Here is a 24,383-nt window from a genome sequence, read left to right on the forward strand (position 1 = left end):
CTCACGTGTTCTCCTCCTCTTACAACCCGGGTTCCTTCAAACGAAACGTAGAGGCATTTTGCGGGCCGTCAAGGCGGGGGCGGCTAATGCAGAACATTCTTCCCGACTGTACTGGCCGTCGTCTCGTTTGGACTCTACTACCACATATCATCAGTTGGAGTAGTCATTTGCCCTCCCGGCAAATATAAAAAAAATTTAATGGATTCATAGCGATATGCACGGCCAGCTCACATGCGGCAGCCGAGTCCATGGCGTTCGAAATGTTTTTTTTATTGATTTATAATATTATGAGATTGTTAAGAAGGATTATGTTTTTTGAAGATTTAATTGATGTAAGAAAACTACCTTATTTATTTAATTCTAAGGATGTTGTGAAAATAAAAGTCATCGTTGGCTTAAAAATCATTTTAATCATAACTATTGTACATTAATAATATTCAATAATATTAATAGTTTTAAATAGTTACGGGTCGACAGCGAACACACGCACGCACCAAGCGTTACTTATATAAATGCAAAGTTTACATAACACGCTGTATACGATACCGTGCTGGGGTTACCGTTATACAGCTTATAACGAAACAAAATGTAGACAACTTTGACAATCGCACAGACGACACACTGGACACTGGACACCGGACCCCACATAAGGGCATGTAATCTTTGGCGTATACATTTTTACATACTCGTCAGTTCGAAACTTATTACTTCAAACATCTTAAATATATCAACGTTAGTCTTGTCTATATATCATATAATATTCTCAATTTGACAAATTTAACAGATTTGCTATCCCTTTTATTTACACTCATAAGAAGGAGAGCAATATTATCAAAAGATAAAAAAATTCGTATTTGTAATTAGTTAATTGCTTAGCGGCTTTTTAGTTGTATAATGATTTATCTCTTTTCGTCATCATTGCTTTGACATTCGAAAGAAGGAGACATGACATTGTTTTACTAATAACATAACCCGATAACGTTTATAAGTAAGATTTTGACTGTACTCAATAATGGACTAAAAATCGAAATCAAGTTATTTTTTCAAGTCGTTTCACAGGTTTTTGTAAAAGCCTACTTTAATGTATGAAACATTTAATGAATTTTGAAGACAGTTAATTTAGACTAATAATAATATGATAAAAAATAAATCAAAATGTCGGTAGCTTGGAAACGAATTGGAATATTTTTTTATTTATTTTATATAATATGTATATATGTAAAAGCTTTAAGTTTTTTTTTAACAATAAATTTCACTCAACAGTGTATTTTAAAAATATTCAAAGTAATAAGTTCCGTTAATGTTTTGCCCTTATAATACATAGCTACTTATACAGCGTGTTATATTATCACTTCTTATACATCCCAAGTCTCAGTTTAAATAATTAAAACAGCACGATTGGTAAATTTCGAAATGCAGTAACTCTAAAAAGAGAAATATTTTTTTTTAATCTACGACATGGGATGTATAACGATAAACAAAAATGGTAGACAGATTTCAATGTTATTATTTATTTATTTAAAAACACTAATTATAAACATTAAAAAAAATATATTCTAAAAAATAAATAATGCAATTGGATAGCGATAGAAATAAACTCGAGTATAATTTAATTGAAATTAGTATATAATACCTTGTGATGTTTGTTTGTAAAAAAAAAACATTTCCACCGATCGTATACATGAGATTCCAAGTGCTCTATTGAAACCTGTCTACGAAAATGCTGACCGCGGCGTATCGTTGCGTCTCTTTCTACATACATAAAGCAATATCAAAGTCTCACTCGCACCTCGCTTTTCAAAAATACCCCACACACGATAGAGACCAGACCATAACTATAACCTATTTCAACCGTAGGAGTAAAGATAAAAACAAACGTAACAATTAATTGACATATGCTAACATAGGGTTACATCTTGAATGTGGCGGCAAAGTTATCGGTCCTTTTGAAGTAAAATTAAATTAGATATCAGTAAAGTGGAATAGTGTTGTATTATGAATAAAAATATAATTATCAAGAACTGTTTGTGGTACGTAGCAGAGCTAGTAGACATATCGACGGTTTATTTACCATTACTCCTTAAGCGATTGGAATAGTCTACAGCACACGTCACAGCGTCTCGTATACGGTCAGCATCATACAGAAAGATATGATTTAGATAAAAAAAAGATTAGTCTCTAATTATATTAAAGCGTTAATGAGAGAATGAAATAAAAAATATATATTTTAGTTACAAATCCGAACACGTATCGAGGGGTTTATTTAATGACAGAAAATACACGTACACATTCAGCTTCTATTTAAAAAGTCAATTTTCAAAAATGGAACGTAATCGTAATTTCAGCTTACCATTCGTTCGCGACCGAACGACTCGTCTACGAACGAATGCAACTGAATGTATACGCGACGGTATAGATTTTAATTAGACCTACATAATTTAACACAATATTTTTCATCGCAACTTAAAAAGAAAACGTCAACTAGAAATCACAAAACATACCAACGATTACATAAGACTCGAACACGTCATGGTTTGAACGTTCTCTGTTAAGGGAGGGGGTGAGTAAGTATTGATAAACTATCAATTCTATTACATTGTCTTTAAAGACCATAATCGTTTGTTATCCAAAATCTATAGTTTCCTTTTTTTACTTATGAACTTCATACATTGACTTTCTAATTATTTTAATATATATATATATATATATATATATATATATATATATATATATATATATATATACATGTGTTTATGTATGTGGGTATGACGATGATAAAATATTATGTATTAATAACATATATTATGTATATCTAAACGATAAATATATCGAACGAACGAACCACGACGCGTCGATAATAAAACGGCGTAATAAAAGTTAATATATAGAGAAAACTAACATTTTTGAACCAACATTTGGTTATCGATCACAAATTCGCCGAGCGTCTTACAGCGAACGTAAAACATATACATATAATGTACAATACAGTTACATACAAACATACAAACAGACGGACCGGACGCGATAAGCACGGTGAGAGAGCGCGTCTGCTGGTCCGGTTTTAGTGTAACTTCGTCCGTCACCTATCTAGAGTATTATACAATGCAATCAAGTAACGTATCGGCAAAGGCACAAACGATCCTAACGCCATTTTATAAAATAAATCCAGTTCCAAACGGAATGGCATCCCACCTCCAAACACCTCTGTCCACGTTTGAGATTGTTTATTTGCTAAAATAAAATCCGAGGTTCGCGTCCATTACAGTCGGTAATAATAATAATGTTTTATTATAAACGAAATTAATTTGTTCCGTTTTTCTGTTTGATAAGGAAGCGCAAAGAAGTGTCTGGTTAATATAATTCTTATTCGAGCAGAAGAAAACTTTTTTTTTTATTCACAAAATTATAATATCTACGAAAGTTCATTGTTCACATCCCGTTAGACACAAATATATAATCAGATTTCCTGTTATTGGCGCGTACGAAACTTGCCCGCTCACCAAACACCCCCCCTCCCCCCTCAAACCGTGCGTAATGTGCGCTAACCTTATGTCAATATTAACGATTGGTTACCGTCATCGTTTAATTAAAATATTAGAAATCTCAAAGGCATTAGTTTCATTGATAATATTATACATACATACAAATATTAAATATAATGCACCGGACAGATCGACGTAACGATATCTAGCTTTAATAAAACAACACTGCGCTGTCACTACGATATTTTCGTATTAAATTGCCCCGTGAAGTTATTAGCACAGAAATGTATGTAAAATAGTCGAGAAACATGTACAAAAATGAACCTTACGTGTAAAGAAATAAAGTTCAATCTAACGTGACTATTGTCTGGTCTTTAAATATTTCCAACTATTTCAAACATACATTTTGATTCTTATTACACAATATAAAGCTGCAGCAAAGCTGATGATTTTGGTATTGTGGTGTTACTAAGATACCTGAACGGACTCCCCGCGGCAAATGTTTCCAGCTGTTTGTCACCAATAGAATTTCATGACGTTATTACAATTTCTCTTGACAACTCAAAGAAACTGGTGACGCGTGGTTAATAACATAAAGTTGCGCCTCCAAAGGGAAAAATCACAGTTTCCAATGTTTAAAGATAACAAAAGTTTTACGCAAAAAAAAAATCCGTTCATATAATCTTAACCCGTGAGATATAACTACAAAGAATAAATCCAGTGCGCTCGAGACATCGTACACTTTAAGCGATTTAAATGTACGCGCGATCGTTTCGCAGTTTTAGCATAAGTTATTGAATATAAATTAATTCGACCTGATGGGCGGTAGGAAGGAGATTAGATAAGCTGTGCTGTGATTACAAAACGATCGCACACACAGGACACTCACACTAGCACATCGCGGATACAATTAAAAAACTGTACACACCGTCATAATTTATACAACACCACTATAGGAATTTAAGCCTTATCTCATATAACATTACGGTCGATGTTCGAATGAGTCACGAAAATTTAAATAGAATTTTTCACACACAGAAAGTAGTTAGTGATTTCAACACTAATGTCTATGATATACTTTTATAATGGGAATCGAACGAGTAACACATGGTCGCCAGTCATTCGAACCGCGCCGTACAAACCAACACACCGTATCACTCAAAATAATATCGAGAATGTTCCTAAGTTTCGTCTAGCATATACCAAATCAAAGTGTAAATCATCTACAAGATATTTTATCCCACTAAAGATATATATGTATACATGTATAAGTATAAAACTATTGTGTTGTATGAAAGAGACTAATAAACTAGAAAGTTTATATATAAAAAACATTTTTGTTGGAAAATGATTTATACTGTGCGAATTGTTGTAACTCATCGCTAGATGGCGCTACAGAAAATGTACATCTAAATAACAACTGTCTTTATTAGGCCAAGTTCACATATAGGATCTAGTATGCATATATTACAATTATCTATTGCTATTAATGGCCTTTTTTATCTATTCATCTATCTAAACAAGATATCCTGAAGACCTAGAGGAAATAAGTTTCATTTTAAGGCAAACAACAGCTATTATTGACATGCTTTAAATTGTTTAAAAAAAATTATTCTATAATTCTATAGAATCTATAAAGTAACATGTTATTGGAAATTTAAAAAACATTAGACAGAGATGCTAATAACATAGTGACGTCACAGTTACTAATTAAAAAGGGATAGACAGCATTTAAATAGTCATTCTTTAGTGGAATAAAATATTATCACAATCCATATATTACTTGTACAATAGCAGACGACGTGCCCTGGAGTACAGTCGAGAAGAAAACATCCAGTTTCACATTACCGTACGACACGGTTCAATCTACAAGTCTATGTATAATTACAAAATTAGCCTAGAAATATGTTCTATGTCATTATATATGTATATATGTATATATATATATATATATATATTGTTGAGTTTTCCCCTCGCCTGTACTCCAGGGCGCCATAGTCCAGCTAGCGATCCTTACTGCTGCGTTAGCATTAGTCTAAGATAAATTGTCAACGGCGGCAGATTGACAAAATGGAGTTTAATTGTTTATTTATAATTATATCTGTTAGCATATATATCGTTCATATTACTGTGTACCGTTTTATTTACTTATATATACATAATGTGCTCCTCCATTTTGGCAAACTATTCTGACGTCATCACGGTCACGCACACTCACGCGCAGATATCCTTACACCACACTGTACACACACACGCACACCGACAGGCGACGTTCGTTTACAACACCGGAGCGATAAATGCGTCGCTTAGAAAAATATAACTACATTTAATAGACAATTTTTTACATTTATTTCGTATCGAGATCGAGATTGCAACCTCTATGATCGTTTAAAACATCATTAACTAATATTAAAATAACGATAATTTAAAAATATATATATCATAAATCGTTTTATAAAATAATTCTGAATAACAATTGAAATGAACATTAAATGCAACGTAGAATGAGCTCACATAGAGGTGCGGGGTCGGTGTCGCATCGGCCGGCCGAGGCGGAGTCGGTGTCGGTGTCGGTGTCGGTGCGGGGCGGGGAGGCAGTCAGTCGGTCTGCGTGCTGCGCGTGGCGTGTCGCGGTCGCCGCTACGAGTGCGAGCTGCCCTTGGCGGCCTCCTCGCGCTGCTTGCTGATGTACACCTGGGGATCGCCGGCTAATTATTCTTTGCACTTTTTATTTTTTCATACCGGCTAGTTTAGAGAATAATAAAATATAGTCAATGAAGAATAATAATAAATAGCTTTTAACAGCGGACGAACCTGCAGCAGGCGGTACTTGCTGACGGAGAGGTGCTTGAGGTGCGGCTGCATGCGCTCCTCGCCCAGCGCGAAGGTGAAGGCCACCATGCAGAACACGGCCGCCTTGCGCACCGCCGAGTTCTGGTGGTCGGCCAGCTGCCCCACGCCCTCCATGAGCTGCGCCACCGTGTCATCGCACAACTCGGAAGAGCGCGCCTTCGCCACCTCGGCGGCCAGCTTGAGCGCGCATAGCGACGTCGGGTAGCCGCGCGTGCGGATCACGGGCTTGAGCAGCGCTAGCACCTGCGCCGCCGGCAGCGCCGCCGCTACGTGCGGCAGGCCGGCGTCCACGGCGCGCATCACCTCCTTGCTGAGCGCGCCATACGCGTTGATGAGCTTCAGCAGGATCAGGTCGAAGTACTCCAGCCACTGCGGACGCGTCTCGGCGCGTCGACACAGCCAGATCAGCACCTTCACGGCCTCCGCCGCCGCACGCTCGTTCGCCGAGCCCCAGCCTGCGCACGACAACACACTGTACCCCCACTCACACACGCACGAACAAACGCACCGCAGGACTAGCGCGCTTACCGGACGCCTGCTGCGCGGTGGTGGCGCCCTCGGCGTTCTCCTTGTCGGCTGCGTTTTCCTCGATGGACAGCGCCGCCAGCGACACGCGGACTATGTTCCTTTTGTAAAATTATAATCAAATTAATACTTAATTGAACGCTGACCGTGTCAAAACTATTATCGTTACACAATTCTTTAGTCTCGTGTGGTTACAGTTACTTGTTTAACAGTCAATTATCGTTATTTCTTGTCTGCTTTATAAATGCAAATCTCAGAAACTAACTTCAGGCCGGTAATGTTTACACAATGTTTATCACACATTGGAAATTTAACTGGTATAAGGGCTTTCTAATAAAACAAAAAAAAAAAAAAACTGAGTCTCACTTGAAGTACTCCTGCGGGCGGCGACAGTCGCCGTACTTGAGCACCTCATGCGTGGCGAGCAATAGGCGCTCCACCAGCTCGGGCGCGGCCGACGACACGTCTAGCGTCGACAGCGCCTCCAGCACCTCCAGCTCACGTAGCCCAGCTGCGGACACACACAACATCTCAGGTTTAAGAGCAATCATACTTAATTATATTGAACACTATTTCTAAAACAATATATTATAAAGAGATTAAAATATTTATAAAAACGTCTTTAAGAAAATATCTTTCATCTAACTTGCATCCAAATAAGCGTTTATTTTTGCATGTATTCTAAGCGTTAGCGCAGCATTCATTTGATTCTGTTAAACCGCAGTACCAGAGAGATATATCTTATTTTACAAATAAACTTATAACGACATATAAAACCAGTTCTTACATTTGGTAATGATCAATCCATTTTCGTCCATTTCGAAGGGCTTCACCTTGTCCCGGCCCAGGTGACCTGCGCTGTAGTCACTGCAATAAACATGCAACACCATTAATACTTCATATAAACTGAGTCATTACAAAATTCTTTGTATTATAAAACTGAGTTTCTCGCGGGTTCTTGTAGAATATACGAGAACTTATGTCTTGTACGAAATATGTTTTAAATTAAGAACATAATTATTAATACAGATAATAAGATTATTTATTTGTCTGTACGAGGAAGTATCTACTGCAATACTAGATCAGTCTGATCGTGTCCTCACCCGTGTCCGTAGTCGAGCCTTGTGTGGGGCGTTGGTGAAGACTCCTTGGTGCTGCTCGCCTCCTCGGAGCTGTCGGCTGAAGCCGCACGACCGATCATATCGCTGCCATACGAACAATTACTTCATATAACACTAATATATATATCTAATACGATCACATAATAGAAACGCTGACAGTCATTGTATAGACTTAGCAGTAGGCTCTGTGCAACACAAAAATACTTAGTATTTTTTTTTTTTTTATAGAATAGGAAGGCGGACGAGCATATGGGCCACCTGATGGTAAGTGATCACCAAACGCCCTTAGACATTGGCATTGTAAGAAATGTCAACCATCGCTTACATATCCAATGCGCCACCAACCTTGGGAACTAAGATTTTATGTCCCTTGTGCCTGTAATTACACTGGCTCACTCACCCTTCAAACCGGAACACAACAATATCAAGTATTGCTGTTTTGCGGTAGAATATCTGATGAGTGGGTGGTACCTACCCAGACGAGCTTGCACAAAGCCCTACCACCAGTATCGTTGTGTTCCGGGTGTGAAGGCTGAGCCAGTGTATCCATAGACACAGGGACATAAAATCTTGGTTCCCAAAGTTGGTGGCGAGTCTACCCTTCCACAACCCTTCAAAGCAAAATACAATATATTAATAAGTAATATAGCTGACGAATCGGTGCAGTCCGAATGAGCTAATAGAGAGATATTGTCAAGGGGACTGGCCAGCTGCGCAGGAGACATAATAGTGCACAAGTGTCGACTGTGCACTATATTCCCGATAGGTCCGGAGAGTCGACACAGCACACTCACGCGCAGTGTCCGTTGGTGGCGGGCGCAGCTCCGTTGTGTCCGCGCGACAGCGTGGCGTCCGACATCTGGCTGATGCCGGAGTCCTTGCTCGACATGTGGTTACCGCACTCCGCTGGAACACATTTGAAACCAGTGATAATTCCCCGTCGGACTTGCTAGACAATTGTGAATTTCCTATGGAGTCTAAGTATTACTTATATAGCTTACATAAGATTAAATTATCTATTTGAAGGGGAAATGCTGTTAGCACCATGTTGCCATGGAAATGTTCTTGCCACCATCCCACACTGTTATGTGTTTGAATATATTTAGGGCTTTAATGTAATAATTTTTATGTAAACAATAAACAAAGATTATATAAATTCTAATCACCTAACACAAGCTTTACGTATACTTGAAGGGAAGATCAATAATAAGCACATTAGTATTTTTTTTTGTAACAACATAATATGTTGTTATTGCTATTATAGTTACAGTATCATTATTCTTAATAAAAAATATAATTTTTTTATCCGATTTTTTTTTAAAGAAATGTGTTCTTTTTTAGTTATAACCTACCGTTGGAGTGCTAACCAATTCTACCAACCCGCATTGGAGCAGCGTGGTGGAATAGGCTCCAAACCTTCTCCTCAAAAGGGAGAGGAGGCCTCAGCCCAGCAGTGGGACATAAACAGGCTGATACTGTACCGTTGGAGTGCTGTGCCGTGTACGTGTGTATCTCGTTGGTGGTCTTCCTGATGCGGGAGTACACGTCCTCCGCGTTGTTCGAGTTCGAGTTCATGGTGGACGTCCGGAGCGGACTGTCGCTGCCTGCTGGGTGGTCAAAAGAGAGATTAGGTAGACGATGTTATTTAATACATAATGTATTATGAATAATAGTAAAATTAACAGCAGAAACGATATAATTAAGTAAGTATCATGAACGTGAATATTTTTTCTCAAACATAAATTCAAAGAATGGTCACTGGTTGAGTGTATTTTTTTTTTGAATATGACACGTCACACGTTGTTATCACCTGGCTGTAGCAAATAAATAATATAAAGTGATCGTTACGTACTGCTGGATGTGCGACGCACGTGTTGCTGCACTACTCCGTTGACGAGCGCCTGCGTCTCCGCCGGCAGCTCCGACATCAGCGCTGTGAACTGACGCAGCGAATGTATGTTAGTGCGTTACAAATTACCACGATGAAATGTTTTATAGATGAAAATACTATGCAATAGTATAAATGCAAGCAACTTGTGCACCAATATTTTAGTATTTTGAAAGACACTAATGCAACACTAACATAGTTCTTATATGTTACAAGCGTTCATCCCCTATTCGACCCCCTTAGGAGATGAATTTTGAAAAATACTTTTTCAGTGCTCACCTTGGTTACAAAAGATATTTTTGTGCACAATTTAACCGTGTTAGGTTAGACTCTACGTCCTACGTTAGACAAACGAGTCGATATATAATATATATGAATCTCACGGGCACGGGGTTGCAGTCGTACAGGCAGGCGAGCGCCCGCCGCGCGGCGTGGCGCACGTCGGCGGCGCGCGCGTCGGCCGCCAGCGCCGACACCTTGCACAGCGCGCGACCCGCCGCGCCCGCCGCGCCGCCTGCGGGACGCGCGGGTTACACACGGGACACTACGCCACTCACGCGCGCGGCGCGCTACCCACCGTGCAGCGCGAGCGCCAGCCCGCTGGGCGTGCAGTAGTCGTGCGCGAGGTCGGCCAGGAACCGCAGCGCGGCCACCTTGGTCTTGGGCGTCGGGGCCGTCGCGCCGTCCGCCAGGAACCTGTAGTACACGTAAGCTCCGGTGTTACTATATTCTACTTAGCATAATGAAAACAACATTTTTTTAATTTAAATTTTTTATTTCACTTATAAATGCAGATAGGACGGAGCTTATGAGTATATGAGCCTACCTAAATATATTGTGCAGTTGAAGTTCAGCCGGGAAGCACTCGTGTATGACGTCCAATGTCTTCATTATCTTACTCTGTACGGAACCTAGGATATCTGTGCCGAGTTTCATCAGCAATCTGTGGAAAGAAAAAAATGAATTCAACGAGTTTTTACTAAATTAGAACAATAGATTCATATAATATCATAACTACTTCTAGTCTATAATATATTAGTACAGTACTTAATATGTAATCCATGAAAAGGTCAAAGGGTTAAATTGTGTAGATCCCCAAATATTTGTGTGTGTAATTCTACAAATACAAAATATATGTTTAAGATATCTTGTAAGATGAACCCTTAGTGTGATAGTGAATGTGGCAATTGTTAAATTAGGATTTCATACTCAATAAACGAAATCTTCGCTATATTGTATTATGCACTATTTAAAAATATTAATGTGATCACCTAAACATGAGCTGGTAGAGCCAGTCGCGCAGCTGCTGCCAGTGCACCAGCAGCAGTTCACAGACGGCGTCCAGCAGCAGCGAGAAAACCTTGGTGTGCGCGTCCACGAACATCTTGTTCAGCAACTCCGTGAGGCGCCGGAGCTGCTCCTCCGTCAGCAAACGACCGCTATTAAGGTAGTTGGCCTGGAATAGTTGGTATAATATTATATAAAAACCGTTTTCTAAGCTGTTTCGATTTTAAGCTTGTAAGTACAATTTACGCATTGTTATAATAATCTTTTAGCACATATGGACATGCATTTGCACAATTTACACCTTTACCACCTTTTAATACAAGTATTGTTTACATATTTTCAATATATTTCACATTTCTTTTTCTTTAGCATTTAAAGAAAGGTATTTTTCGGTAGGAACTGGTGGTAAGGCTTTGTGCAAGCTCGTCTGGGTAGGTACCACCTGCTCATCAGATATTCTACCGCTAAACAGCAGTACTTGATATTGTTGTGTTCCGGTTTTAAAGGTGAGTGAGCCATTGTAATTGTCCCTTGTGCCTGACAAGGGACATAACATCTTAGTTCCCAAGATTGGTGGCGCATTGGCGAAGTAAGCGATGGTTAATATTTCTTATAATGCCAATGTCTATGGGCATGGTGACCACTTACTATCAGGTGGCCCATATGCTCGTCCACCTACCTATACTATAAAAAAAAACGGATACTCACAAGGTGCGTGAGGCCGTCCTTGCGCTCCGTCCAGTGCGTGCAGGCGCACAGCGCGATGATGTCGTCGGGCGGCGGCGGCGGCGGGGGGGAGCTCTCCCAGCCCAGGCGCCCCGAGCCGGACCACGATACGCTCTGCGGGGGGACATTCATGTTAACTTGTATAATTAAATATAAAATACCTAAAGACTTAAAATAAAATTTTATTTCTTCTACTTAGTTATATTAAATCTTTGCTTACTATTCTTATTTTTTTTTAAAAGAAATAATCATCATAACGCTTTCGTGTCTACTATATTGAGCGAGCGGGACGCAAACAAATATCGAATGTTAACGAGTGACTGAGACAGGAGTCCGATTTGGTGAACATTTACGCTTACTGCGCCTGCAATGTCTGCTCTCGTCAAAGCAGTAAAGTCACAATACATGTGTCTCGGTCACTCACGTCATGTCTGCGATAAGAGTCCAAGCTGCGCTCCGAACAGACACTGGAAGCCTCGGAGTCGTCGTCTCGACGCACCTCGCACGTCGAACTGTCCTCGGGACTCTGCGAATAAATATTTGTAGCAATAACAAGTCTACCGAAATGTCATCTACCTGTAAAACGAAACGTAATTACATTATTAAAAAAAAACGATCGCTTTAGAGTTTATTTTCGTTTCAAATGATCGTCTTCACTAGAATGTTTTAGCGAGTATTTATTTAACTCCTATGTCGCGGCTCCACAGGAGGTATTACCTTCTACAAATATTCTCATATAAAGAGTTATATATGAGGATATGAATATGGTATAATATAGTATGTCAAGGGTCGCTCGTACCATTTGGCATTTCTCGACAAAATGTTTTTTTTTTTTGTAATAACGAGTAGGTATGTAGATATTTAGTATTAAGCAAAATATTATATTTTGTTTACTGGTGGTAGGGCTTTGTGCAAGCTCGTCTGGGTAGGTACCACCCACTCATCAGATATTCTACCGCAAAACAGCAATGCTTGATATTGTTGTGTTCCGGTTTGAAGGGTGAGTGAGCCAGTGTAATTACTGGCATAAGGGACATAAAATCTTAGTTCCCAAGGTTGGTGGCGCATTGGCTATAAGCGATGGTTGACATTTCTTACAATGCCAATGTCTAAGGGCGTTTGGTGACCACTTACCATCAGGTGGCCCATATACTCGTCCACCTTCCTATTCTATAAAAAAAAAAAAAAAGTCGGAGGTGGTCGCTGCAGGCGGCACGTACCCGCAGCGCGGCCTCCGCGTCGCGGCTCTGCTGCAGCAGGCGCAGCGTGGCGGCGGGCGCGCGCTGCGGCCGCTCCGCCGCCTCGCGCCGCCGCGCGCCCCCCGCGCCCCCCGCGCCCGCCGCGCCCGCCGCGCCGCCCGCGCCCGCCGCGCCCGCCGCGCTGCTCGAGCGCCCGCTCCTGCAACACGCGCGCCGTTACTGGCCGAGCTCGGCTACCCGCTCCGCGCTATCTGACGTCATAGTGTCCGAGTGTGTGCGCGAACGCAGCTGCACTCTCTACACATAATCCGACGCGCACTGACGCACGGGATCGTACACGCTTCCAACTTTCAGACTGCGGGCCGCTCCTGTGATTCATTGATAGAAAATCCCAGTCACTCTTTATCGGCTCGACCTGAGGTTCGAACCCAGGACCTAGCGATCTGCGGCCTCGCAACTAGCCACTGGACCGACGAGTCGGCATATAATGACCTAACAAAATATACGCACGAGGCTGTGCGAACATATCACCTGGTGGGACTGGTCTCCCTGGAGCCGGCCAGGGATCGAGGTATCCCCGAGGGTCTCCTGCGGGCGCTGGACAGCGACACGGGGCCGCTCCGGGACGAGGGGGATGATGAGCGGGATGTCGCTGTGGAAAGTTTTCGTTATTTCAAATGGTGATATCTCAAAAATAATGTTACTCAGGAAACAAAGTATATGAGCATTTTTTTATAGATAATTGTATGATTTACAATTTTTGTACAATATATTTTTATGATAACACGACGAGTATTGTCGAATTTACGAGAAAAAATAATCGATACTTTCGATCTTTGACCTTGAAATATATTTTTTAGCAGGCGTAGTGTGTGGTGGGGGGGTGTGGGGAGGATTTCAATTGTAATAGTAAGCCTAAGACCGAATTGTGCCAATTTTCAAATGTGCCTGTGCCATTTTCAATATATATATATACATATATAGAGATGCTGAGGACTCAGCATCTCAAAAGATTTGCTATGTTATATATTTATATGAATACAATACAGACATATCAGACCAGACCAGACCTTCACGTATTTCTGCTTAGCCTAAAGGTTAACTGGTAGAGTATGCCTTTAGGCATTAAGTTCGCCTTTTGTCCTACTACACAATATATAGTGGTCAAAAAAAGTATTTTAATAAATAAATAGTTATATGTGTATATATAAACTTACGTTGCGATTGTGACACACCCGGGCGAGATCTGGAGCGACCCACCACTCTTTCGGGACTCGGCGGCACGGCCGCACTCACGGGCGACCTTTTAGCTCGAGCTGGAATGGAATAAAATTGATGCAGTAAGAATCTGAATCGTAGAAAAAAGAGGTCATGTCTTTTATTTTAATATATTTGTCCTCGAAGACAAATCAATTAAATAATCTTTTAATAAAATTGCTATCGTCAGTGTGTTAGCCGATAGAAAAAATAATTTATACAATGATTATATATTTTTTGTAAGCTAGTATTTTGAAAGCGAAAATATTGAGAATATTATATACCATCCTAAATAAAATGTTACAGCGATGTGCGAATTTAACACTCATCTACAGTAAGCGTATTTTTTGTATACAATAAGTCACAACAAACGTGTACTATAAACGCACATCACAGACTTATCTGTTAACAGTAATCGTAGCTTGTAGTTACAAGCAACAATTATTATACTTATAATTTTAAAATCAATTAAAAATCAAGGATTATTTGGTTTGGTTTTATTAAATTAAAAATCTTTAATTGATATTTCTACGACGTGCGCTTAATGAATAATATTATCTATTTATATATGTACCTTGCTGGGCGACCTCCCCCTCTTGACGATTGCGTATAAAATGTAGCATACGATTAATTTTATAAAACTAAGAATACAGATTACATCAGAAATTACCGATATGAAATAATATATGGAACTGTCTTCAAAATGGTATCTAAAATATATGTGCATTTATCTTTGAATCTACAGGAAACTCTGGTGTTGAGACGGCTGCTTTTTTAGTAGTTTCCTTCGCCTTTAAAAGCCGGCGCACAGTCGAGAGTGGCACTCGCGGAGGTAGAACGTCGGCAGGCAATTTCGATAAAACGAACTGGACTCGGGCCAAGCTCGAGGCGGCCGGAGTACTCACGCAGGCTGGCGCTGCCGGCGGCGACCTTGGCGCGCGCCAGGTGCGAGTACAGCGCCCGCGCGCGCGCGCGCTGCGCCGCCGCCGCGTCCAGCGCCGACTGCGAGCGCGCCGCGCCGCCGCCCGGCGAGCGCTCTGCGGGCACACCTGCGTCACACTCGCTCGCTCGTTTGGTATCGCTCCCTTGCGTTGCGATATCGACTTTTATCTTTAATGTCGATCTCGTATGCGCGGGGTGTCGGTTGAGCGTTTGTATGATATTGAAGGAGTTTCTACGTTTTAGTTGGGTCGGGAGTCGCGTAAGCCTAACAAAAAATTGACATTTTTTTGTGCCTAAACAGTATCGACAGAGTAAAATAAAATAATATATATAATCGCGGCTCCGCCTGATGTATTTATGCACCGCGAACATGTAATAGAATACACTCGTATATAGAAAATGAAATCTCCGGCCACCGAATGTTTACTTAGAAAAAATAAAATAAAACGAATTAAACTAAAGACAATGTGAAACCCGATTCGACCTCTCATCGCGACCGGTATGTGTGAGATGGGCGGTCTCTCCTGCGACGCTCGCCTGCGTCTCAACGAGTTGGTCCTACTGACGCCGGATACTAAGTTTTCAGTCGAGGCTTACGTGTTTAATTGAAAGAAATCAAATTGTTTTGTAATATAAATAAATTTACCAAATCCATTGCGGCGTGAAAAGAATAATTTTACATATTAATAGAGAACGATCCAATGGTATATATATATATACGCTATTATATATATATGTATATAAATTGACTTTTCAAAATCAATTTATATACAATACAATCATATACATCATTTGAGATAGGACACCAGCACTGCAAGTAACTTAGTTCTTTAGAATTTTGAAGTTTCAAGTTAAATATTTAATATTTGACTTAAATAATGAATGGAATATTGTTTAGAAGGTGATTAGTTAAAAAACGCTGTCTTATTCATGCTAATGTTAAATCAATGGTGAGAGAAAGAGATAAATCAGTGTTCAACTGAACACGCTCTAAACGGCGTTTGTTCATTTGTTTTCATATAATTTGACAATATATTATTGACGCAGTACTACAATAATATGACAATCAATGCTAATTAAATGTAATATAAAATTAATAACTTAAATGGTTCAAAATAAAAACGAAATTTATATAAATAATACAATTTGTCATTTATTTTATCGATCAGATCGTTTTATGTATAGAATCGTCCGTTACCTGAGACACTCGCCGAAGGGCTCCTCGGGCTTGTTATAGTTCTACCTGTAAAATTATCATCGAAGTTATAATACGAATCAATTCATGTAAATCATCAATCAAAGCCGAGATGGCCTAGTGGTTAGAACGCGTGAATCTTAACCGATGATCGTGGGTTCAAACCCGGGCAAGCACCACTGAATTTTCATGTGCTTAATTTGTGTTTATAATTCATCTCGTGCTTGACGGTGAAGGAAAACATCGTGAGGAAACCTGCATGTGTCTAATTTTATTGAAATTCTGCCACATGTGTATTCTACCAACCCGCATTGGAGCAGCGTGGTGGAATAAGCTCCAAACCTTCTCCTTAAAAGGGAGAGGAGGCCTTAGCCCAGCAGTGGGACATTAACAGGCTGTTACTGTACATGTAAATTAATAAGAAACTCTATTGCGATAGCAGGAAGATTTAAAATATATGTGTTATATGTATTATCTTAAATAATCCGTTGTATTTTTACATTATTCATGTAAAAATGCCGTTTTGAAATGTAAGCGAAGCTATTATTGAAATTTTGGAATTAAAATTAAAGTGGATATAAGTACTTATGTGGATTATTGTTTTATTATAAATAAAGATACATCAATGAACAACTATTTATCATACATAATATAGCAGACCTTTAAGCGTTTCGTGTGGGATATGTCTCGCGTTGAATCTAATTTTTATATTTACTCTAACAATAGTGTAACCTTGTAGGTGTTTTTTTTATATAATCAGTTATTTATTACTACTTGAGCATTTATAATGCTAGTAAGATTGAGTATAAGTGGTCACCGGTGGCGATGGTGTGCAGACTGTCGAGGCTGCCGAGCCGTTCGCGCTCGATCTGCTTCTGCGCGGCCACGTCGAGGCGGGAGAACAGCGCCTCCGCGTCCTCCGGGAAGTGCCGCTTGTACGCCCAGTACGCTCTGCGGACACGGCTGCGGCTTAGTGCGCGATACATTAAGGGGACAAACTCAAAGGTCGATTTTCACAACGAGCCATCATTTGTTAGGTCGAACACTCCAGGGGTGCTGAGAAGATTGAACGATATTTACAACCACTTTAGTTGATGCGGTAGGCGAGTGTTATTACTGGCACAAATGACATAACATCTTAGATACCATGGTTGACCGCGAATTGACGGTGTCTGGACAGCAAGGTACTTATCTTCAAACAATTTTCCCAGTGTGAGTTTGTATATTCGAAGAAGCCCATTTACACGCGTAACTTAAAAAAAAAGACACAAATCGTAATGAATTAAAATATTGATAGTTTATGAACTGACTTGCGTCCGTAGTTCCTGGCGGCGCCGTCTGCGTCCGCGCAGACGCGTCGGATCGCGTCGCGCATAACCGCCTGCTGCTTCTCCACAGCACTGGGGCTCCAGCGTTCCAGCAGCAGCACCAGCACCTCGCTATAGACCACACTCGGACAATGAGTTAGAGACAATGGTTGTTCACTCAGGAGTACTAGACTGCTAGTAGCTTATCCGGCTACAGACGGACCAGTGTCCTTATTGTGTGCTTCTAACTGGATATCGTTAGTAGCAGTCCAGAGTTTTCATATTAGTAATACACCCTCAGGAAAGCGCTTTTAAAGCCATCTCTCTTCGGTTACATCCCATCCGACAATGCGAGTGAGACAGTCAGAAGGACACAACATATTAGGTGACGTACCCGAGCGTGGCGCGTATCTCCTTGCTCTTGTTGGTGGTGAGGTTGGTGGCCAGCACGGGCACGAGGCGCGGCGCGTGCACGTACGTCACGATGTAGCGCACGCACACCGTGCCCGCCGACGACACCACCTGCCGGTACAAACGTAATCTCGTTACTTCTACACATCGGTTTCATACTATGTTTAAACTCTTGTAATGTAATGACCGACCTTAGCAGCGTTCTGAATGAGGTTGATTAACTCCTGGAGGATGTACAAGCTGAACTGCTCCAGCTTGTTCTTCAGCACCTTGGCCATGTGAGCGATGGTGATGCAAGCCTCGCGGACCACCTGCCACAAATGGTACTTAATTATACTTCAAATACAAACATCGACTGTTGATGGTGGAGGTTAATTGCTTGCAATATATGTTGAGCACAGATAAAAAAAGGTGAGGGGTTGGTTTACTTAGATTATATCGTTTTAGATAATAAATATAAGAATGAAATTATTGACATAGCATATTTATGAATGTTATCAATCACCTGACTCCTTAGATCTTTGATGACCACTAGGAAGGGCACCGAGAGGTCCTTGAGGTGCGCCGCGAACTCCGTCGGGAACTGTACGTGCGCGTTTGCCGTCAGCAACGAGCGGATCTTTTTGAGCTGAAATTATATTTTATTGATTTTAGTAAATCACAATTTTAAGATAAATTTCATAATATATAGAATAGGAAGGCGAACGAGCATTTATTACATTATACGACGGGCCACCTGATAGTAAGTGGTCACCAACGCCCATAGACATTGGCATTGTAAAAAATGTTAACCATCGCTTACATCACCAATGCGCCACCAACCTTGAGAACTAAGATGTTATGTCCCTTGTGCCCGTACACTGGCTCACTCATCCTTCGAACCGGAACACAACAATACCGAGTACTGCTGTTTTGCGGTAGAATATCTGATGAGTGGGTGGGACCACCCAGACGAGCTTGCACAAAGCTCTACCACCAGTAGTATTCTGACGTCGACAAGATGTCTTATTCACCGTTTTGTGTTCTTAATAATTACTATTCGAATTGGAAGCTATCTCTCGGTGATAACGCGTACTGTATATATAGGAAGGGTACGCACGGCGTCGACGCGCTTCTCCCAGTCGGCGGCGCGGTCGCCCAGCAGCGCGGCGGCGTGGCGGCAGTGGTCGTCCAGGCCGCGCGCGCCGTACACGGCGGCGGGCGCGCTGCCGGCGAAGGCGGCCTCGAACGCCTCGCCCGACACGGCGCCCGCCTCGCCGCCGCCCGGCCCGCCTGCGAACACTTATTTATTATCGTTCACATCGTCGGGACACTGAACTACACTGATCTCCCAGTAATAATTACGATATATTCCAAGAATGTTGAATTCGAATAGTCAGCTGTGTACGTCAGCGATGCTGGACTTACCGCCGGCGGAGCCGGTGAGCTTGGTCGGTGGCGGTGGCTTCCTGCTGGCGGACGGTAAGCTGTACAGACCTGCCACCGTCCGCTTCGGGGGCTCGCATGCTGTCGGCCGTCCGGCGACATACGATGTGCGAATGTATGTGTTCGTGTGTATTTGTGTGTGTATTGCGAGTTACGATATATTTTTTTTAAATTTGATTTAAATATTTTTAGTTGTCGATAGAAAAATATGATGTTTTAAAATGATTGAAAATAGAAAATTAAATCGTTAGTGTGTGTATGTATGAGTTACCGACGACGCAGGTGATCCAGTATGGCGTACAGGACATGGCGAAGAGAAAAATATGCGTTAGTTTACATTATTATATGCTGAAGAACAGTTTCGATGGCGCCGTGCGGTGGACTGTTACGAGCGGCAACACTACCGTAAATGAAGCATGATATAATGACAAATATATGAAAGGTAATATAGAATTCTTAAAATATTCTGTATCCAAGTTATTAGAAGTTCTTTTAAATATAGTGCGAGCTAGATCGTAGTTCATATCCGGCTCGAAGGATCAAATGATAGGATCGCTCTATAATATACATGCTCGCTATTTGCTATAAAGTTGATTGACTGCATATATAAAATATAATACAGCAAATTTGGTACGTTTTGAACAATGGAACGTCCAGATATATTGTATGTTATATGATGATATGTTAAATATTAAGAGATAAGACTTATTACACAAAACAAGAATATATATATGATAAGGAAGCGAAATCCAATATAGTTGCATTATTGCATTTGAGATGAAGAGTGACTACTTAGTTTCTTGCCGGTTCTTAAAACCGGTTTTTGATTTATATTATATTTAATCTTGTAAAATAACTTAAAAGCGTTCGTAAGAAACTTCAACGATGTGTATTCAGTGTAGAGCTGTCACATGAGCCCGGAGGGCGGGACCGACCTGGCGTGGAGGCTCCACTGCTGTCTCCGTCGCGGCTGCGCGCGGACGTCGGTATCGTCATGGTTCGTTTCACCGTCCTGGACACGAAGTCCGCTTCGTCTGTGCCTTGGGTTGCTGTGAGTAATTAACAAAGTTTAAAACCCATCACTTACTCATGTTCTTGGTAGAACATGTGGTTCTCAAGCATAAATTAAAGGTGCAACAAAACATCACTAAGCTGAGATGGCCCAGTCAAATAAATATGCGGATTTTAACCAAATATTGATGGGTTTGAATTAAGCATATAGTTATTGAGCCGTCGGCACACCGCTTTTTTAGCTGTACTTCATATTTGGCATGATGACGAAATCATAACAATTTCTTTTTGAATATTATAATGTATTGAACAGTCAGTACAGGGTACTCAAATAATTAAGACGTGTCTTAAAAAAAATATATTATTTCTCCGATCTTTGAGTATTGGCTTGCCTCACACCTGGATTAGTTTTTAGAATAATATACGCCTCAGTATCTCAAGATAGCCTACACGCTATAGTATTATTTTATGCGCTTAATTTGTATTTATGAAACCTGAATGTCTCAGATGAATTTGTGTGACAAATATATGTAACTCACAATCGGGGATTGGTAGTGGGATCGATTCCAAGCTTTCTTATTCAATGAAGTCCAGTGGACCTTAAGTCGTGTAGTAAAATCAACAGTTACCAGAGGGCAGCAACAATCCTGCCTCCCTCGCCTCGTCGAACTTCTGCTCGAGTATGGCCAACTTCTGAGCCGGCACCAGCTCCTTCTTCTTCAGATCCTGTCTCAAACGTTCACCTGGACATTTGAAAATGTTTACAATTTCATTAACAGCCGGAACGTACACGAATAGTTTATCTGGACAGTATTGAAGTGCGCGTAATTCGCCGGTTCTATGGTTGACATGGATTGTTTTTTTTGTTAATTTACGTTGATGGAATTTATAGTTTCGGCTATCAATAAGTGAATAAAGAAAAACGGTGCACCGGTGCCGCGATACGTATAAAGCGGTGTGAGCCTCACCGACGTGCCTGTAGACGTCCACCAGCAGCTGCATGGCCGCGTCCCGCACGGCGCCGTTGGGGTCCGACACCAGCGCCGCCAGGCTCGGGATCGCGCCCCGCAGCTGCAGCTCCGCCGCGCCGTGACTGCGCGAGGAACACACATATATAACGGCCCGACAGACTGGCGCCCGTGCCAGTCCCCCGGGCGGCACTCACTCGTGCAGCAGCGCGGCGACGCAGCGCAGCGCCTCCTCGCGCGCGTGCGGCGCCTTGTGCTGCAGCGCGGGCGCCAGGCGCGCCAGCAGCGCGCGCGGGGCGGCCGCGCGGCTGTCGCTCAGCGCCGCCACGCACGCGCGCGCCGACACGCGCACGCCCTCCTTCGTGTCCGCGAGCCTGCGTGGGCGACGACCATTGTTACGACATTTCCGATCTTGACGAAATGTGTTTGTGAGGATTAAAATTTAACATAATACACGTAGCTATTAATTGATTAAAAAAAGAAAAGAATAAGCGCTGAATGTCTTTCCAGTTCTTCTCAGTATAATTTACATTCCTACCCGGTGGTATGTTTACTTTTATTTTAATACTTTAATACGCCGATTCGAAGCTCATAGCGGCCTCCTCGGATGAGGAATATTTCGAATTTCATCTGAATTCTCGCAGTCATACTACTCCGTATAATAATGAATACTCGATGATCAAGTTCACCACGAAAACGGCCGTTTAATGATCCACAGTAATAGTATGAATTGCTCATTGTTGTTATATCTGCAACGTATATTTTTATTTCATCTTAAGGTCGAACTGGCAGAGAATGCCTTCTACCTGCCTAACTATCCATAATTTACGCAACAAAATAAATAACGAAAACATTAAGAGCCCCAACTTCAAATTATACTTATAAATGTATATAATACAGTCTGATATATTAAGACAATGCCTACCGTCCATGATATAATGAAATACCTATTCCCACTAATTTAAATAGTTAGTTACGACAGACGGAAGTGACGTCATTGAAATGTTTAATCAATTGCGACCATGATATTAGTCGATGGGATAGGCCTATTGTTTTTATTATTTAATATGGTCTATGCCTTACGTATTGATATGCTATTATTTGCAAGTTATGCGATTTAATTTGACTGTTTTTAATATGTATAAAATGCAGTGTCCCGTCTGACTGACTATCGCCGCACAGCTTGAGCCGTGACATAGAAACTTAGAATATTAACGAGATCCTTGTTTCATAATGTAATCAAACTTAACTCAATTGTTTGTGAAATTTGCTCAATAGAAGTGGAACGTTGATTCGCCACAAAACACATTGACCAATAAACTTTCGCGAATGAGTGAGAAGAAAAAAGAACAAAACTGACTACTTATGAATAATCTTAAAAACAGTGCAATTTATTATAATTAATAAACTAAATAATTAGAAAACAATCGATATTATAGTGCTCAAGCGTATTCGCAATCACTGATACACGGTATACCTCCTTTCTTTTAGAATAAAACTAAACACCACCAACTTCAGAACCTCAATAACTTTAAAAGACCCCGGGTTTGACCTAGGACTTTGAGTTCTGGATTATATAAGTCACCACTAGAACGAAAAGAGACGTATGCTATAATCACATACATATGTTGTGTCATGTACGTACCTGTCAATTATATGTGGTAACACATTCGGCACGTAGTGTGAGAACTCGTGTCCCATCCGCTCCGAGAGCGCGCTTATCACCTCCAGACCACTCTGCGCCACCTGGAACGCACAAGTATATCATATCACTTGAAGGCGATGGAAGCCTTAAATAATACAAGTATTTTCTTTATTTCGTTTGCTGCGTGTGTATGGAATATCATATGTTTTGTGCATAATAAAATTTCTATGAGAAGCCGGGCCGATAGTACGAACACCGGCAACTTTTTTTTTTATAGAATTGGAAGGCGGACGAGCATATGGGCCACCTGATGGTAAGTGGTCACCAACGCCCATAGACAATGGCATTGTAAGAAATATTAACCATCGATTACATCACCGATGCGCCACCAACCTTGGGAACTAAGATGTTATGTCCCTTGTGCCTGTAATTACACTGGCTCACTCACCCTTCAAACCGGAACAGAACAATACCAAGTACTGCTGTTTTGCGGTAGAACATCTGATGAGTGGGTGGTTCCTACCCAGACGAACTTATAGGCTTATATTTAAATAAAAAGTGAAGTAAACTAACATCTGTAAATGTCCCAATGCTGGGTTGAGGTCTGTATTCCTATCGATGAGAACGTTTGGAGCACTTCTCCTCACCTCCTTACTCACCACAATAGAACTTAACATCATCCAATCGATAAACTATGCGTTATACAATTATTAAGAGTTTTTCGACAACGGTATCTCGTGTGCATGAACATGTCTGTTTCTCCTGAGTCTGGGTGTAATTATCTATATAAGTATGTATGTACAAAAGAAAAGCAGTATATGTAGTATATTAGTTGTCTGGTTAGAGTACTAGCTCTTTATGGGAATAAATATTCTTTAAACCTAAATCTATATCCGTTACCAAAAAAGTGACATCTTCTTTATAATTTTGCTCTTGGTGACCCGAGACTTTTGAAACTTCGAGACTACTCAATCTCTACGAGAGTCCTTCGCCCAGCCATGAGACATTTACTTTATATCATATGTTACAAATATATGTATAATATGTATGTTCTAGATTTACAAAAATGATAGACAACTTCATACACTTCTAAACACCATACGTCAGTACAAACCCGTTGCAATACAAGCTTTCTAAAACA

General features: G+C 40.9%; 1 protein-coding gene across 1 annotated transcript in view; it reads right to left on the reverse strand.

Annotated features, from left to right (window-relative positions):
• Positions 1 to 2,748: 2,748 nt before the first annotated feature.
• The window catches only part of LOC126779277 (CLIP-associating protein), a 38,214-nt gene continuing 16,579 nt past the window's right edge, over positions 2,749 to 24,383 (reverse strand). The window contains exons 4-35 of the mRNA XM_050503244.1: positions 23,243 to 23,343; positions 21,795 to 21,971; positions 21,598 to 21,722; positions 21,259 to 21,372; positions 20,554 to 20,667; positions 19,601 to 19,699; positions 19,293 to 19,465; positions 18,699 to 18,821; positions 18,385 to 18,504; positions 18,177 to 18,304; positions 17,786 to 17,914; positions 17,293 to 17,426; positions 16,479 to 16,523; positions 15,244 to 15,375; positions 14,299 to 14,397; positions 13,613 to 13,733; positions 13,103 to 13,280; positions 12,307 to 12,408; positions 11,865 to 11,996; positions 11,141 to 11,325; positions 10,696 to 10,812; positions 10,447 to 10,565; positions 10,253 to 10,383; positions 9,834 to 9,921; positions 9,463 to 9,588; positions 8,776 to 8,887; positions 7,964 to 8,065; positions 7,648 to 7,727; positions 7,227 to 7,371; positions 6,864 to 6,961; positions 6,297 to 6,790; positions 2,749 to 6,176 (exon numbers count right to left, since the gene is read on the reverse strand). Coding sequence (XP_050359201.1) covers positions 6,123 to 6,176; positions 6,297 to 6,790; positions 6,864 to 6,961; positions 7,227 to 7,371; positions 7,648 to 7,727; positions 7,964 to 8,065; positions 8,776 to 8,887; positions 9,463 to 9,588; positions 9,834 to 9,921; positions 10,253 to 10,383; positions 10,447 to 10,565; positions 10,696 to 10,812; positions 11,141 to 11,325; positions 11,865 to 11,996; positions 12,307 to 12,408; positions 13,103 to 13,280; positions 13,613 to 13,733; positions 14,299 to 14,397; positions 15,244 to 15,375; positions 16,479 to 16,523; positions 17,293 to 17,426; positions 17,786 to 17,914; positions 18,177 to 18,304; positions 18,385 to 18,504; positions 18,699 to 18,821; positions 19,293 to 19,465; positions 19,601 to 19,699; positions 20,554 to 20,667; positions 21,259 to 21,372; positions 21,598 to 21,722; positions 21,795 to 21,971; positions 23,243 to 23,343 — 4,197 coding nt within the window. The 3' untranslated portion in view covers positions 2,749 to 6,122. The remainder of the gene's footprint in view (positions 6,177 to 6,296; positions 6,791 to 6,863; positions 6,962 to 7,226; positions 7,372 to 7,647; positions 7,728 to 7,963; positions 8,066 to 8,775; positions 8,888 to 9,462; positions 9,589 to 9,833; positions 9,922 to 10,252; positions 10,384 to 10,446; positions 10,566 to 10,695; positions 10,813 to 11,140; positions 11,326 to 11,864; positions 11,997 to 12,306; positions 12,409 to 13,102; positions 13,281 to 13,612; positions 13,734 to 14,298; positions 14,398 to 15,243; positions 15,376 to 16,478; positions 16,524 to 17,292; positions 17,427 to 17,785; positions 17,915 to 18,176; positions 18,305 to 18,384; positions 18,505 to 18,698; positions 18,822 to 19,292; positions 19,466 to 19,600; positions 19,700 to 20,553; positions 20,668 to 21,258; positions 21,373 to 21,597; positions 21,723 to 21,794; positions 21,972 to 23,242; positions 23,344 to 24,383) is intronic.

This window comes from Nymphalis io, chromosome 28 (assembly GCF_905147045.1).
Source record: "Nymphalis io chromosome 28, ilAglIoxx1.1, whole genome shotgun sequence".
In the NCBI taxonomy this organism is placed as follows: Eukaryota; Metazoa; Arthropoda; class Insecta; order Lepidoptera; family Nymphalidae; genus Nymphalis; species Nymphalis io.